Genomic DNA, 17,160 nt, shown 5'->3' on the forward strand with positions numbered 1-17,160 from the left:
TGCCCATTCACATCTTCAGACTTTGGACTAAGCCCCACACCGTTGCAGTTCCTTTTCTAGCTTACAAAAACTATTTCTCATGTGAACAATAAAAGGATGAGAAAGTTTCCTGTTTTCCTTTTGGGAAGGGAACACAGCACAATTACAACAGATTTTCTATTGGCTAAAATAAGAAATATATTTCAAGTTCAGACATTCCTGATAAAGCTGACAAAGGACAGACAGGAACAAAAGCTGCTTTAAGACCTTGCCATTCCCACTACTAATTACAAGAGGAAACAACTAGCTTGAGAAAAAAATTACAAATCTCACCATCTTAAGCACTAGAAGATCAGAACTACATATTTACCTCTTAAAATCTAAAAATGGCAATTAAGTCTTTTTAAAATATCTTAATTTCATACGTTAAAATGAATTACTTGAAAGCGTACTGAAGAAGTACATTACACCTCTTTTCCTTTACATGAGGAAAAAAGTTGTGCTAAATGAGATTTTGCCAATAGCATTACCGTTAATGATAATGTTTTCTTAACGTTAGCAATCACAATATGGATGATGGGAAGAAGGAGGCTAGACAGCAAAGGGCAGCTTCATTCATTGCAAAAAGCTGCTGACTCCATTAGAAGCTGGCTTACAGCTTTACCACCACTGCAAAAAAAAAAAAGAAAAAAAAAAAAAAGACTGCAGATATCCATTTCTGGAGTGAAAAAGGAATTCTCATTTCCTTCTTCAGCCACCAGTGCTTTATTCAGCTACCTTCTGCTGTCGTGACACCCTTTTTCCTTCTCCAAATGAGCAACAGATGCAATCAAAGCAGAACAGCTCATTCTGATGGAAAATTCCCACCCAGTTTCCAATTTAAGGGTATTTCTTAATTACCAAAACCTGCCCATACAAAGGGACAGAATATCAGTCATGTCCCTGAGCTTGTTTGTTACCATGGACAGTGAGAGCTCTTCTCTAAGACATCTAAGCAGCTTATCATTAATTGGAAACCTTTCTGAATGCAGTGATATTTTAAAAATCCAGATAACTAATGAAGTAAGTTATTAAAACTCATGCAGTGTTTTATGAATAGCTCTGCTCTGTATCAGTGAACAAAACAAAACAAAAATCTTCATTCATACAGCAGTACTTACAAAATAGCATCAGCTTTAATTTGTAGCTTACACAGGCCTGAATGATTCAGCCACAGACAAATCATTTGGGTTTTTTTAGTGGGCTTCAGCCAAATGATTGCAACATGCAGTTTTAGCTTAAAAGAAAAATTATGAAACTGTAAAATCGCAAGGTATAATTTTGTTTCAACAAACTGTGACTCACAACCAAAAAATGTAAGAAAAATTTGGGGTGCAGATGAATGGAATTATTATTTCTAAATATATGGATGAGAAACAAGTGGTGTGCTATATTTTCAAATGCAGCAATTAACTGGTATATATAATGGTGCAGGTAAAGGAACTCCAGGGCCATATTTAATGGGAAGACTGAAAACATTTTAACAGAATTTCAATATAAGTCTAGTGTAAAATAGAGGCCTGGGGATTTCAAGTTTTCTTTATGCAAGCTATATCAGCAATACTATACCAAAATGAGATCTGCACAAGAAAAAATCTGAATTAGACCTTTTGCTCTTTACTGTAAGTACTGAGACTGAGACTGTTAACAGCCTCGAGAGGAAACGGCTTTAGATTTTTGTGTAGGCTACTTAACTCTTACTCCCTCTGCTTGCATATAAGCAACAGATGAGGATTTTGATTAGAAAGTGGTCACACTGACTACTTTAACATGACAGACCAGGTTTTTACATACTTCTGAGCTGTAACCTGCATTGGGTTTTGTCAGTAATGAGTAGACCATGAACTGTTATACCCATTCACTTCAGATTTGAGTCATGAAAGCAACACCGGCAGTAAATCCAGCTGCAAAGCCAGAGTTATGCAGTCCAAAGTGGAAGATGATTCTAAGAGAAGAACATCCAAACATTTATCAGCTCTAGTTTTGAGAAATCTGTATTTGTTCAAATGTTTTGGAAGGTCTGAAATCAGGTATCTGTGAAGTTCACAGCCTCATCCTCCTCCCTTTCCTTTGAAACATGCTTCTTGCAAGTCTCTTAGCATGAATCTCAATTATGGTGTTCTTGAACTGTACACCACTGCAGTACGTTTTGAGCAGGAACCTCGCCTTCTGCATGTCTCTCACCACTTAAAGTACTACTGGTGCTACTAGCATAATTTTTGTTTTACTAATATTTTTGAAAAGCAGCTCAAATAAACTTATACATGTCATTTTCTGCTGTTCAAGGATATTATTCTATACTTTCAAGCAATTGTGAAACATAGCCTAATTTAAAGGGAGACTGGATGATAGGAAGAATCAAAACCTTTAATAAACCTACTTAAAAACCATCAAAAAGAACAAAATGTTCAGTTCAAAGCTGTTGTTTCACATTTTTACTGCTGATTACTTTAAGAGCTCTTCTTTTACCATCACGATTACAAACCTCAGCAGGGAAGTCACAAAATGTCCAAGTCACTTTAGAATAGTACCAAACCACCCACAGAAAGTTCTCCAAGCTGATGCTTCCCTGCTGTTAGCCAAGCACTGGCATTACTGCTTTTGTTACAGACACAGCCTGATTCCAGGCATAAAATGCGCAGTTCTGGCTCACAATTTTGTATTTTTATCATAGCTATAAGAACTCCCACCTATTTAAGTGGGAGTTCAGAATGCCTAATAAGCACAAGACCAGACCTAATGTGCTGTTCCATGCTATATTTGTCTTTAAAGAAAAAGTCTTTTAGGAACAAATTCTGGGCATAAAAGATATGCCCAAGTAAAGACACACATGCAACATTAAAAAGCCTACAAGAAAAACTAGGGCTTCTGCTCTCCTCTTGCAATCTGGAAACCTTAATAGTGAAAATTAAGGAATTTCATCCACATAGGGAGTGTGATGTCTTTTTATATCTTCATTATCTGAAGTGGTCTGTTGCTTTGGCATCTGACAGTTTGTCATGTCTGTAGACAGCAGTCAATTGTCAGCAACAGAGAAGGCAGCTAACTTAACAACAGACACCCGCTGACTGATTCTTGCCTTTCATGTAGCTGACTTAAAGCATCTCTGTTTACTCCCCATTTGATCTCAGAATATCAGTCTCCTCTTATTTCATAATTCCCAGCTTGATTTAGGGTTCTTTCATTAGGAAAGTAGGAACATGAACAAAGGATCTCATAACATCTCCCAGTACTTCAGATGTCCTCATATGACTCAATAATATTTACCACTGTAAAGTACCATTTGTACTTTATCCCAATTTTGATAATTAAAAAACCTATATAGAATGCTCCTTAAACATGCAAACACACTATATAGACAGCTAATATTGCATTCTTCATCCACTGACCTAAATAGAAATACATATGTAAGAAAGATGAACATAAATTTGGAACTGAGAATTTTACTGAAATTATTGCAAAATGTTGTCACAGGTCTATGCCAGTACACTGGGCAGTGCTCATATGAACTTAAGCTGCCTATATAAAAAAACAGCAAGGGAGCAATGCACTTAAAAATCTTTGTCTTCTGTTGAAATTGCTTGCACAAAATAAGCAAACCATACAAACCAAATTTTTACATCTAAATTATGTCACTAGAAGAAAGAATAACTGGAAATTTTGGGGGAGCGAGAGTTAAGAAATAAAACATTTGAGAGCTAGAAGCAGACAAAAAGGGGAAAGGTGCTGGGAAATAATAATGTCCTAAAGACAAAATTATGAACTAGAAGACATAAAGCAAATACTTGTACAAATACTGCCACTTAAGAGAATCTCTCTTGAAAGAGAGGTCCCACTGACACCATCTGCTTCTTTAGAGTGAAATTGCTGGTATTGCCTTGTTTTTTTTACCATGACTTTTTCTGTGAGAAGAGCTAATATTCCCTCAAGTGCTCTAGCTGCCTAATGAATATGCCAGAAAAATCACTTTCATTGCTGGGACAGTGACCCATGAAACAACATCAAGGAGTCGCTCTTCCTTTTCTAACCACCGACTAATTGCAGTAGTCTTTGAACCACTAGATCTTGCAGAAATACCTTCTAGAAATACTAATGTATCTATCTTCTGATGCTCTATGAGCAGCTACTCTCATACAAGTTACTGCACACAGTGATTAAAGTATTAAATAGTTAAAAACCCAGCTGCCTCATCAGCGAGAAGACAGTCACTTCTTGGGTTCACACAAGCAGGGGGAGGGAGAAGGTAAGCAAAAGGCATCTACGAATAGTCCTCAAGGTTTTTAAGGCAATGACAGCGCAGGTGTGATACACAGGCCCAAACCTTCACAACCACCTTCCTGGTTTCTAATTCTCAGATAAACTGCACTAACTGAGGAGGAGAGCATACCTGGCACCCACGCTGAAAGGCCAGGTCCTCAGGAGCCGCACCAAGATTCACACTAGAGCACAGAGCTAAGGGTGGTGATAGAAGGGCAGATGGAAAAGTTACCCCCCAGCCTACGACCACTACCATTATGCAAACCTAATCTTGTGATCTGTTATACATGTTGTAATCTGACACTGAAAATATATACAAAAAGCATGTACGTAAAATTGAGATTTGCAGTCTGCAAGGTGAACAAGCCCACTCTGACCCTGTGCTGCCATGGCTAGGATGCTTCCAATGGCTTTAAATGAGTATCATGACTCCAGTCACACTGGACCTCAAATTATTGCTTTCTCTCAAGCTAGCATATGGCTAATCTTCAGATCAGAGCCACTTGTTCCTCAGCTGAAAGTCAAATTATTGTACATTAACCATAGTCTCATCTTGTTACTAAGTGTGCAAAGTGAATTCTTAGAAACTTGAAGGATTCAAACCCAAGCAAGTTACAGAAGAGAGAGGAGGCAGCTTGAATTGACATGGCATTTGCTCAATATGCTGAACATTCTCTGAAACTTGAATGCTATGAGTCAGCGCTTCTCATGTCAATGATTATAGTAATTAACAACAAGAACATTAGATTTGTGTGGGGATAGAGGTAAATTTAGGTCTTTAGAATGATGTATTGAGCAATCAGCATCACTTAATAGGCATGCTGGCCACAAGCGCAAAAGTAATTTCCTATATGAGCAAGGATGTATAAATCAGAGCCAAATTTATTCGGCCACAAGAGGTGGTGGTGAGGCATCATGCTCCAGACTTACCCTCACTTGACCCTTGCAGCAATCTTTCTTATGTTTAAATAATATGGAAATACACTTTTACTTTTAACAAACATGGTATTTTAGTCATAGGACAGGTTTTGCCATTATCAGCATGCCTGTTAACTTACAGCACAGTGTTTATTATTTATTCAGGCCATTAGAAAAAGATATTTACATCTGTTACTAGGAACTCAAAATAGACAAAACAAATCTGTATTTTGTTTTTCAAAAATTTCTACCCAGGTTTCTCCTGTCTCCTTAGAATTCAGTATCACAAAACAAAACAGTATCCACGAATATCCACTACAGTCTAACAGGCAAATCCTGAGCACTCTGCCAGTGGTGATGACTTTCTCTTGCACATATCTATGGCCTCGCATACGAAAACTTGTGGTTAGGATTCATTCCACAATGCTGGAGTGGTTTAATACTCATACATCAAGTGACATTCTGCACAGCAGATTTGCATTTATTCTACGGAAAAAAACACAGAGAGCTGTTTATTAGCAGGACAGTAACACCACCTCTCATTAAGAACTATACCCCAAAGCATATCAAAGTTCTGCACAGAAAAGCCTGGGATAAGAAGGTGAGTTTGGTCAAAGCAACTAAAGGAAGCATTAATTCAGAATTACTCTACATCAAGTGCTGCCAGCAGTATTCCCACAGAGCTAAATTTGCAGACAAAAGCTGCCACCTGTAGATTCCATCCTCTTTTCCAGTAGAGCTAAATAAAATACATAACAGCACCACATTTGTACATATACAATTATATCAGGCATAGGGTAAAAAATATTAACGCTCAAGAGGAGACTGCTACCAACATTACCTTTTTGATTTCATCTTCAAACGCTTTCTCCAGGTATTTGTATCTCCTGATAAGTTTATTGAAGACCTAAAGATAAACACAGATTAACTTAAAAAAAGTAACAATTGCAGCCATCCTTCTTTACAAAAAAGGCAAAGGGCAACAAGACTGCCACTACTGAATCCGTAAAGAGTATCTTTGACTAATCCACGATAAGACAATTTTTTCTTTTTATTATCTCTACAGCAAGAAATAAAAAGTAGGAAGCACTGCTGGCTTCTTACACTCTAACATTCCACTGCACGGTTTTCCTTTAGACATTGTTTCCAGAAATAAGCAGCCAGTAGAATGATACTTCTGCAGTCATCTGCTGTGTTGTCTGTCTCATGGCAGATCATGAAACATCCTTCTCTATTAGTTTGTTCACAAGCAGAAAAATACAAGTTTTGTAATTCTTGCTTTATAGAGCAATGTTTGAATCAGAGAATTTACTGCAGTTTGAGAGTAATCTTTTTCGTATTTCTCAAATTTTTATTCCTACTCTACTTTTCATGCTATCCATAGATCAAAAGCAGAGGCAAGGAGGAGGAGGAGGAGGTAACTCTGCACCTTTCCCCTAGTAATGCAGCTCTCTGGGGAAGCTGTCAGATGTAAACCGATGGAGTGAGGCAGTCAGGTAGCACTGCTGGGCATCTTCAGTAGATGTGGGATCTTTGTCAAATCCACTAACGCGAATGCTTACAACAAAACACACTACTGCCAGGGAAAGAGGAAGAACATTTGACAAAGCTTTTACAACAAGTATGTTCTTGGAAACACTTGTTCTCCAGTTTCCACCATTTGTTTCCCATCATGCGACCACAGATTATGAAAGCAGAAGCAGCACAGGTGCGGGCTGCATTCAGACGGAAGAAGGGAGAGATAAGAAATTAAATAAACAAATCACTGCTCTCACTACTGTACAAAGGGCACAAAACATATGACTCGCTGTCCCAGGTAAAAAGGTTTACATGGGGAACAAATGACATTATTGTCAGGCTGGACAGTAGTGGGGGGAGAAACGAGTTTAGAAAGTTTCAATTCACTTTTCAGAGAATGTAAAATACATCCAAACATCCTAAATGGTAGTATTTTGGCTCAGAACACGTGAAAGTCAAGTTGTAGCCATGCTGAGAAGCAGAGACACATAGAATTCTAATAAAGTGTAAAATAAGGTGCAAGATGAAAATGTAAGCTAGCATCTTGTTCATATTTCCAAACAAAATTTTGTTTATTTTTATAAGTCCCTGTAAATGACAGAAGTACACTTCATAAGCACATAATATGCTAAAATATCAACACTAGCTTTAGTATTTTTTCTTGAAGACTTTTCACTCTCTGAATTGTTTCTGTGACTAAAACCACAAAAAATAGCCACACTACTGGTTCATTTGAGAGTCAGAGTAAGAAATTACCTAGAAGATAAGGAAGTTCCAAACATTATTTTAGCCTAGCTCCACTTTTTCATAATACAGTAAGAGCTCTATTTCCCATTATGCATAAAAAAAAATGGCAAGGTCTATAAAAGGATACATATCTTCAGGCATTAACTACGAAACGTTGACTTATTTTGGTGGCTTTTGGTTTGAAATGTAGAGAATACATTGAAAATTCCACTGCTTCAAATCCTGAAGCCTTCCTTTCCATTCTCCAACATGCAACCTTTTATTTTAAATTTAAATTTCTCCTTAGAGGACGGGTACTGCCATTTTTTATTATTAAACCGTTAAAATATTAGAAGTCAAGGCAACAGAATCAATGCTTTTACCAATAACAGAGATTTTCCTTAAGTATAATAGCCTGTTTTTAAGAGATGATAAAGCTGATACACAAGATATATATATTGACTCCCTTTCCAGAAATAAGTATATTTCACTTCTTCAGGTTATCAAAGATGTGTTTTTAAAGCAGCTTTCTGCTATTTATCAAACGTTTGTTACCGATGCAGATACTGATCCCAGCACTCTTTAAATCAACCATGCACCTTTTCAGCAACTTACCACCCTCAAAACCTTAGTAGGGACAGTGGCTTTTATGCTTTCAATTACCGACTCCAGCATCCCAATAATAACTAGTTATTTCAAAAGATAAATATGTTACTCAATTAACAATAGACTTTTGATGTACGGGAGTTTCAATGGTATTGCATTTTTATGCAATCCTACTTGTATCCAAAATTGCACAGTGGCTTTGAACTTTCAATAGAATTCTTACTGTATTTTCTCATACAATTATTATCTTCCATTAAGGAGTTACGCAACGTTAGCTTCTCTTCAGTAATGTTTTAGGCTTCATTGCTTATTTGTGTTAATTTCATAGACCTATTTGTGCAAGACTTATTCCTGCAAAAAGAAATTATATATCACACACATAGGAGAAATGAAAGCTCTTGGAATATATGCCCAATTCCTAACTAGTTATACAACTAAAGGTTGGAGGCGTGAGCTTTATATTTTTTGTCATTCATATACTTCATGTGTTTCTAAAAATATGTTCATAGAAATCTTTCAGGCTGCATACAGAAAAGGTCAACAAAAATAATAAGGATGGTATCTAAAAATATACTGAACCAACAGCAGACTGAAACAAGTAAGACTGCTTTCTGTAAAAGAAAGCATTGCCAGCTGTGATCAGATTATCTTAGACATTCTATTTTCTTACCTAAATTTATAGGTTAGGGCAGATTACTGGTTAACTGGATTTTCAATTGCCCTGTAACTAGCCTATTGCCTATTGCAGCCTAGACAGTCTACAGATGTTCCACTGTAATCCCTTTCGATACATAAACGGAAAACAGTAATCAACCATGCCTTTACTGACCTGAGCATAATTTCGGATGGCATCATGATCTTCATCTGCAAAAAATACACAGTGGTTGGTCATCTTGGTCTTGTCATTGTCATCTATGCGTGTGCCTCCAGGAGCTAAAAGAAAGCAAAAAAAAAAAAGGCAAGAAACAATTTCTCACTTTAGAGAATGTTCTATAAGATTTAATAAGTCTAATAAGTCTTATATTAGTATCACTGAGGCAAAAGGCAAGGGTAAGAGCTAGCAGGGGAGAGGGGGGAACAGAGAGAGACAGAGCTTTGTGAGGCTGTGGCGGCACTTGACAGAAGGGACAGCTGGCCGATATGCTGCACCTTAGATCACACAGCCCTGAGAGATTCAGGTCACACTAAGGAATCTTAGCTGGTTTTGAGAGCACTGAGTGTGATCCAGTAAGTATGGGCTGGAGCATAACCCTTGCGCATATTTTAACTACTACTTTAAACACCACAATAATGTAAATCCTTTCCAAAGAGAAAAGTCTGTTACTAATTTGAGAACTTGGAACATCTCCCTAACCCCTCTAATGCTTACCAGGCCCACGTAAGCATTCAAAACACTGCTGTAAAAGTCTTCTCTTGGCTTATTTTGTTGAGAGCTTTTTTCCTAGATCTTTCCACTGGCTTTTGTTTCCTGCATTACCTCAAGTCTTACAAAAACATCTTTTCTTCTTACATACCAAAGAGCAGGAAGCAGGAATCAAACCAACATGGCCAGTAAAAAGAGCCAACTTATTCAAAATACAGAGGAAGGTGAAAGGCATGTTTTTGCCCATGCTGCCAGTGATACCTGGGAGAAATGCCCCATGAACATTCACTAAGCACTCCTCATTATCCTTCACTTCTCCTCTTAGCTAGCCTTTGTTGCAACGCCTACAAAGTAAGCTTTGCAACAGCTAATAACCTGGAGTGCTGTCTTACACCTTTTCATGCTACTAAATTCCTCTGTTTCCCCTAGTTAGCGTCTCTCTCATTTTCTTTGCTGTTGCATTTATATGCTGTTTCAGCTCAGACTGAAGGCTTCTCAGAGCAGTATCCATTTTTTGTGGTATTTGCAGAATGCCTCACACAATCAAGTCCCCAAGTATTACTGCACTCCAAACAATAAACAATTCTATGATACGAGATCCAAAAAGTATCTAGATAAGTGAAATTGTAATGTAGTTTATAGTTTCCACTTTGTAAGGGAAGACAGCATCTTAAAAGAAGCAAGGCTGATCCTAAACTGCAGTTTACCTAGCATGCTGCCAGCTACCAAAATATCAAAGAGTGTGTCAGCATAGCGGCGATAATCAAGCCGTGAGCCAGTTGCATCCAGAAACTTGGCTATAGCCTCCAGGTCACTCCCAGCTTCATTGAGGCCTTGGACAATCGTATCCCTGAAGACTGTGGGTTCAAATTTCTCCTTTTCATCTGGAACAGAGATAAAGGAAAAGGAGAGAGAGTCAGTTTGAAACTTTCTGTTTAAAACCCTCTATCAGCCAGCAATTGAAATGACCATGGCACCTAAACATATTCTTCCCATTCTGGTCAATGCACCAAAAGTTTGTTTGTTTGGCTTTTATTGCCTCTGGAAATTTTGCAGTGTTTACCCTTGCTTCCCTCTCCTCCTCATCCCCCAAAATATCAAAACATATCCAAACACACAGGAATAAATAAATAAAAGGGAGGAAAAGCAACTATTGAAATTGCTTTCAAATTTCATACCCTTGCTTCTCTTGTTGAAGATGTTATAAAATGCGCATATCATTCTGCATTGTTAAATCCAATAGCAGAATAAAGGGTAGGTCAGTTATCTGTAAATCTCACTGTAAGAATATTCCATTTTTCATTTCTTGATATTTTTCTTTAAATAACTATGGTCACATATCTAAAATGTTTTCAAAAAGACAAGTCTTCAGGAAAAGAGATCAAGGTATTCATAAAAATACTTTTTGTGAAAACATTTAGGACCCTGCCAAATGGCATAACCAAGAATTTATCTTTCATATTCACAGACCTAAGCAGCGCTAGGAACACAGAAATGCAGCGCTCACATCACATTTTCTACAGCTGTCCCTGGTTGAACTCAATTAAGGTACAGTCTGACCCCCAGACAACATCCCTATGTTAAGGTCATTAGCCACAACAGATGTAACTGCAACCTCCAGATAAAGCTAGGTAGATTTACCCATACCTCCTGCTGCTTTTTCTTGCAGGCTGTTAACAGTTTACCACAGACACTTGAAGCTTCTTAGCAAAGCAAGTCCTGACTTTATACAAGGGGACATACAAAATGCTTGTTACCATCAAAATAACTCTGAACTTCAGAAACGCAACTGTGAGCTGTTCTGTGACACTCAAAAGACCAAAATAGTTTGTTATCGCCTGCTGACACAAATGCTGATCCAAGTTCTTTAAAAAACCTGCACATATTATATCCAGGAGACAAATCCAGGGATTACAGCTACTAAGATGAATGAGGATTGGTAAAATTCCTGTCTAAACATATGCAGTCTGAAACATGACAGCTGCAACCCTTGCAGGCTTTTTGGGAGAAGAGGCGTTACTCATCCTCTGGCTGCAGGTTTCCTTTCTCTGCAACTCATAGTGCAGCTTTTTATCCCAAATATTAACCAAAAGACCTTGGTTTCCAATAGCCTTTCTTCCCCTAATCTCTTTCCTCCAGCCACATTAGCCTCACAGCAATTAAATAACTATCTTACAAACAATGCCTACTTTTATCAGCTTTAGTATTTCTAATAAGTAAATGTTTCTCTCTCTTCTTGTTCCCCTACGTGTATCTGGGGTGCGCCATCATCTACCATCATCAGTGCATTACTTGCACATTCTCCCCCTCTTTCAATCCATTCCCTACCCCCATAACAATTGTACACAGAAAGCACAAGCAGTCCCTCCCGCTCAGTGTCCCAGGCCACTGGGAAGCTCAGGGGTCTAGTCAACCCGTCCTTCCAAGGAACCTGGCAGCGCGCAACCAACAGCAGCTCCAGGGCTGTCTGTCAAGTGCTCAGCAGCACCGGAAAAATGAGGCATCATCTTATTTTCCAGAAACGCCCTGCTACGCCTAGCTTTTAGTGGTTTGTTGACTCTATTACCTATCTCCAAGTGGGGTGCTGCCCCATTCCCCAAAGCTGACCTCCTCAGACCAAAGCTGAGGATTGCTCAGCTCCATGGATACCCATATACATATGGCACTATGATTGCGTGCATCACTCATGCAACCACCTCTTCCCAACCCCAGCTTGTCCTGAAGCGATGCACACAATCATAGTGCCAACCTAGCTTCCTCGCTACCACCCTCTTGTCATCCAATAAACTACTCAATATGCCCCTTCTCTGAACTGCAAGCAACTTCTTCCCAGGCTTTTACTTCACCCCAGACCTTGGAGATATTCAGGCTCAGTTGTGTTACCTCGACTTTCAGCTGTGATGAAGATCTGGAGTCTGCTATTTGAGTAACCATCTCGCATATCTGCAGGGCATACCCATGGCGGACAAACCAGAGAGGGTCGACTGGGGAAACTGAAGAACCGTGCCTGTGTTCTGGGGAAATGCCTACGGAGAAGCATACTACTGGAGTCCCATCTGAGCTATCAGACCCGTTACCAAATACTCAGTTGCAGCTCTCTTCCAACTTGAAATACTAAAACCTGAAACAAGCAACAAACCAACCAACCTACAAACAAATAAGCCTTTTACTGAAGTAAGCATAAGTAGTTCAGCATGTGTACTTCAGGCAGTTTTATTTGCACACAAGAAACCCAGCTCCACCCATAAACAAGTATCTGAGTATAATTATTCTCTTTCAGCTTACCAAAAAAGTATTATTTTCAGGGGAAAAAAAAAAAAAGCCTGATAACTCATTAACCAGTAAAATGACAGAGTTCTGCCTTAAGAGATGAGTTAAAAAAATAATCCTATTTTACTTTTTCAACTGTATTTTGTCTACAAATTTAAGATGTTCACATCTAAACTGAAAGGTGTTATATGTTTGGTATCATGGGTACACAGTGCTCAGTACAAACACAAACACCACGATTAATATTTCTTAGCTATTTTAAGGAGATTCTTCTCCTGCCCCAGAAGTCCTCCTGTCTTCTGGAGTACCCCACTATTTTCTTGTCTATCACAATCTAAAAATTTACACAGGAAGAGGAGGTAAACTCATTGCATGAAAAATGATTTATAATTTTATTGAAACATTTTCCTACCAAGCTAATGTACTGAAGAGGAATATGCTGATGTAGCACAACAGGGTGAGTAAGAAGCCATCATCAAGAAGTGGTGACAGTATGTTGAGCTGTCAAGTACATAATTACTAAACAAGCACAGTTTCAATCACAGGCTAGCGGAGGCAGGTGTAGCTTGCAGATGCGATGCACACAATAACCAATGCAGCAGTGCTATACACAGCTTTTCATTTTCATCATGTTCCCAGATCCTTATTTCCTTTCTTTGCTTCTAAGGAAATCACAGAGTACACTCATACCTCCCTCCTTAAGAATTAATCTTAACTCTTAAACAGAAGGCCCACAACTATATTTCTGTGGAATACAAATGAGATGCCCTCTTTGACCCCCCTTCTGACTTCATGTTAACATAAAGGTGTTAATGTTGACTTTTTACTAGATAATTTTCATTCTGAAAGTAATGTGTTGTTTAGCTCAGCTTCTTTTTATGCTGCCATTTACCTTTTTGCACCGTTTTTTTAACAGATATTAACTCTATGTTATCTATACCATGGGAACAAACTTGGGTCTCAGGTATTGCCTGTCAGCTTACTTTAAACAATACACACTGTTTGATCCTGTTAATGCTTCAGGAAGCTTTTTGTCCCGTAGGCATTTGTCAACTGTCTGGATACATAAATTTTCTTTATTTCCTACTGTAATTTTTGCTACTCCTATTTCCTCCTGTTTCATTTCAGAAGACACAAAGACATTAATTTGCATGCATGCAAGTACAGGGCAGTCAATACAATCCACATCCCCTGTATCTGCACCATAAGCACAAATCCCGGCCAGATGCCAACTACTGCTGACCCTCACCAAAAAAGCAGTATTCAACGGGTACAGAGATTATACTAAGAACTAACCAAACTATTTTCTTTGCTCAGATTGCTAAAAACTTGATATGGAATTGTGAGATGCCTCCTCCCTTCAGAACGTTCTTCCTTTTACAACATCATTTTTCTTCCTTCAAATCTTTTTAAACTGATTTTAATGCCTGCCACTATATATGCTGGAGACAACGTTTATACCTTTTATTAGGTCAACTAATAGAACTGGAAGGAGTGGGACTCTTCCTTCATAGTCCTCTCTCAAAAATGTTTTAGACGCTAAGCACACTTTCAAACTTTAGAGAAAAAAAAATACCATCATCTTCCTTTTTTGCTCTCTGAAAGCTCAAAAATTGTTTGCATTCAGAGATTAGTGGCAGTAATAAGAGTTCATAAGGACAATTATTTTTATTAAATGCCTGACTGCCGTATTACACCTCACTGTCTCCTCAGATGCCAGTGCTCCTGGGAGCTGCAGAAGAGTAAAGAAGAGTATTATGAGACACAAATCAACCAGTAAGAACCGGCAGTCATCTCTCAACCGGCTCACCCTCCCAGCATTTGCACGTTTCAGACCCCCCCTGCCTGCCTGTTACACAACAACGGAATAGTCTCCGCGACTGAAATGCCATCTTCAACCACAGCCACTGCACTCTCTCCTACCTGCATGTAATTTCATGACTCCATGATATACTGAAAGTCAGGAGAAAAAAACCTAATAGTATCTTCTAGTCTAAGCCTAAGACATAACAGTCTGTGACACTGCTATGATACAAAAAAGAAAAAGTATATACAAACAGAAGGGAATAAACATGCTAGGAAGCCATTTCTCTTCCTCGAGCACTCTGCCTCCAGGAAGAAAACAGGTATCTACAATTTTCTAAGCAGGATCCTCAAATATTAAGGCAACGAGGAACCCACCATATTTGAAGAAGAGATTTTATGCTTTAAGCACATAAAGAAGTGTTTGCATATTAAGATTTCTATATTAAAGCCATTTAATATCCCCAATCCCATTTAAGTAATCTCTCAAAAAACCCAAAAACCCACCCTCCCAATCTTCCAGACTCCCCCCCAAGTCTTTTCCTTCTTCCATGTAGTCAACAAATATCTATTGCCACTTCCAATCACTGTAACAGAAATTCAAGAGATAGGCACAGAATTACAAATCTTTATTTATTCTAATTATTACTTGTATTAAATAGGTGTCAAAGACCAAATTCATAGTAGGACTCATGACGCCAAATACATTGCAAAACAGGGACTGAAAAGAAAGTCTTTATGAGAGAGAGAACATTTTCTAAGGCAATTTTAGCAAATAAGATATGTACCATAATTGACTGACCTAGACTGAATAATACCTTGGATTCATCCAGCAGTATGCATATCCGATTGTTTTATTGGTTGATCTGACAGGTATTTCTTTAGGGATTGTTAATTCCACTCCTCCAGCTACATCTATGCTGTTGCTAGTTAACACAGTGTACAGCTACTGCACAATGTTCTGGGCCATGCTGACAGAAAGTTAATCCCACTAATTACTGGAGCATCGTGACATTTATTTATAAACAATATAGGTTTCTTTTTTAAATTAGTTATACCTACAAATGTTGTATGTGCATCATTGAAAGGACATTTTCCATTTAAGAGACCACACTGGTCAAACTGAGGAAGTGACGTGTACAAGGGAGAAAAGACAAGAGAAAGCTGGCACTGCTTTTTAACACGACTGAAACCAAACTATTTTGCAATTCTCATCCAAGCTTCATGATCATCCTAGATCTTAAGACACTCACTCAGCTCTTCAGACTCGTGATAGAATTTGTAATTTTCTGAGAAAGGTTACAAACTCTTTTTGTTTCTCTCATCCACACTGAGAAAATGCTCTTATTTACATTTTCTGTCACAAGACATTAAGACCAGGTGTTAGCTTTTGATCAGAAACAGGCAAGTCAAGATGGAAAAAGTCTGTTACATGACAGACAGGAACCCCAACTGTGTGTGCTATAATCATCTGCTATTGCAACACCAAAAAATCTAAGCCTTCTTTGCACAAACCAGACTTATTTTTTTTCCTGAAAAAGATAAATCATTTATTACATATATTTTTGCTCTCTGCCTCAGTGTTGGGCATTCATCTCAGACACCTAAACCATGACAAATGAACTCTGAGTATAGTATGAGCAAACATGTTAGGATGACACTCGTTGTACAGAATACCTGTATGATCAGTGTAATTAGCACCACTTAGCTTTCTTTAAAAATTGATGCAATATTGTACATAAGTAAAGAAAGTGTTGGTCACATTTACAGAAAATCAGAATCACAATGAGTAAAAAGGGGACTTAGGCAATAGTAATTGTTTCATTTTAACAATAAAGAAAATCAAACTACACTAACACAGCAGAAATAAATATTTGTGAAACAGGAGCTTTCTGACCTCTGTTGTTACAGAAAGCAAGGACAACGAGATGATCTGACCATCTCATAGAGAAGGAAGGCGAGAGAATTCCTTTTTAGATGTGAAAGGTTCATTTATAGAGATGGCATTGATTTGAGTCAAAGAAATAAAAACAAAAATCAAAACCAAAAAAGCCATATTTTCTTTACGCAACCTTTAAATAAAAGCTTGTATTTTGCTTTCTTAGTTGAAAGGGACATTTTAAGAAACACCTGAAACAAACATCTAATAAGTTTTGTTCCTCATATATAAATATACTATAAACTCAGTTAGAATCTAATTTTTCAACTGAGGCTTCTACAAGACTTAATAGCTAATAAACCCAAATTTTACAGAAGTCCTAAGATATATAGAGAAAATAATAAAATTCATAGAGCTTAGTTAAAAATAACATCTGCACTCTTAACATGGCTGAAGAGAAGGAGAGAAAAACCTTAATCCTATTGAACTTTCAGTTATCCCACCTGCCCCGCTTCTAATCATTTTAACAAAGAGGAAAATAAAATTAAAAATGTAACGTAACCTACCCCTCTTCCTAGTTTTGAACCGCTGGCCTGTTAGCACCGGCTTCTGATTCTTATTCATAAAATTTCTGGAGGAAAAAAAAGAGAAAAATAGATTTTTACTATGGCATTTACAGACAACAGCTTAACCTAAAGGCAAAAAAAACATTCAGTGTAGTAAAATCCCAACATGTGAAAGGGAAAGAAAGTTCTTGACATATACTCAAAGAATAATTCACATTATCTTAAAGACAAAGAGC

At 37.8% G+C, this 17,160-nt stretch overlaps 1 protein-coding gene across 1 annotated transcript in view; it reads right to left on the reverse strand.

The window, feature by feature from the left end:
• BZW2 (basic leucine zipper and W2 domains 2) overlaps positions 1 to 17,160 on the reverse strand; it is a 59,512-nt gene that overhangs the window by 19,992 nt on the left and 22,360 nt on the right. Inside the window, exons 2-5 of the mRNA XM_072854184.1 lie at positions 16,925 to 16,989; positions 10,114 to 10,290; positions 8,873 to 8,976; positions 6,035 to 6,100 (exon numbers count right to left, since the gene is read on the reverse strand). Coding sequence (XP_072710285.1) covers positions 6,035 to 6,100; positions 8,873 to 8,976; positions 10,114 to 10,290; positions 16,925 to 16,982 — 405 coding nt within the window. The 5' untranslated portion in view covers positions 16,983 to 16,989. The remainder of the gene's footprint in view (positions 1 to 6,034; positions 6,101 to 8,872; positions 8,977 to 10,113; positions 10,291 to 16,924; positions 16,990 to 17,160) is intronic.

This window comes from Ciconia boyciana, chromosome 2, assembly GCF_034638445.1.
Source record: "Ciconia boyciana chromosome 2, ASM3463844v1, whole genome shotgun sequence".
Classification (NCBI taxonomy): Eukaryota; Metazoa; Chordata; class Aves; order Ciconiiformes; family Ciconiidae; genus Ciconia; species Ciconia boyciana.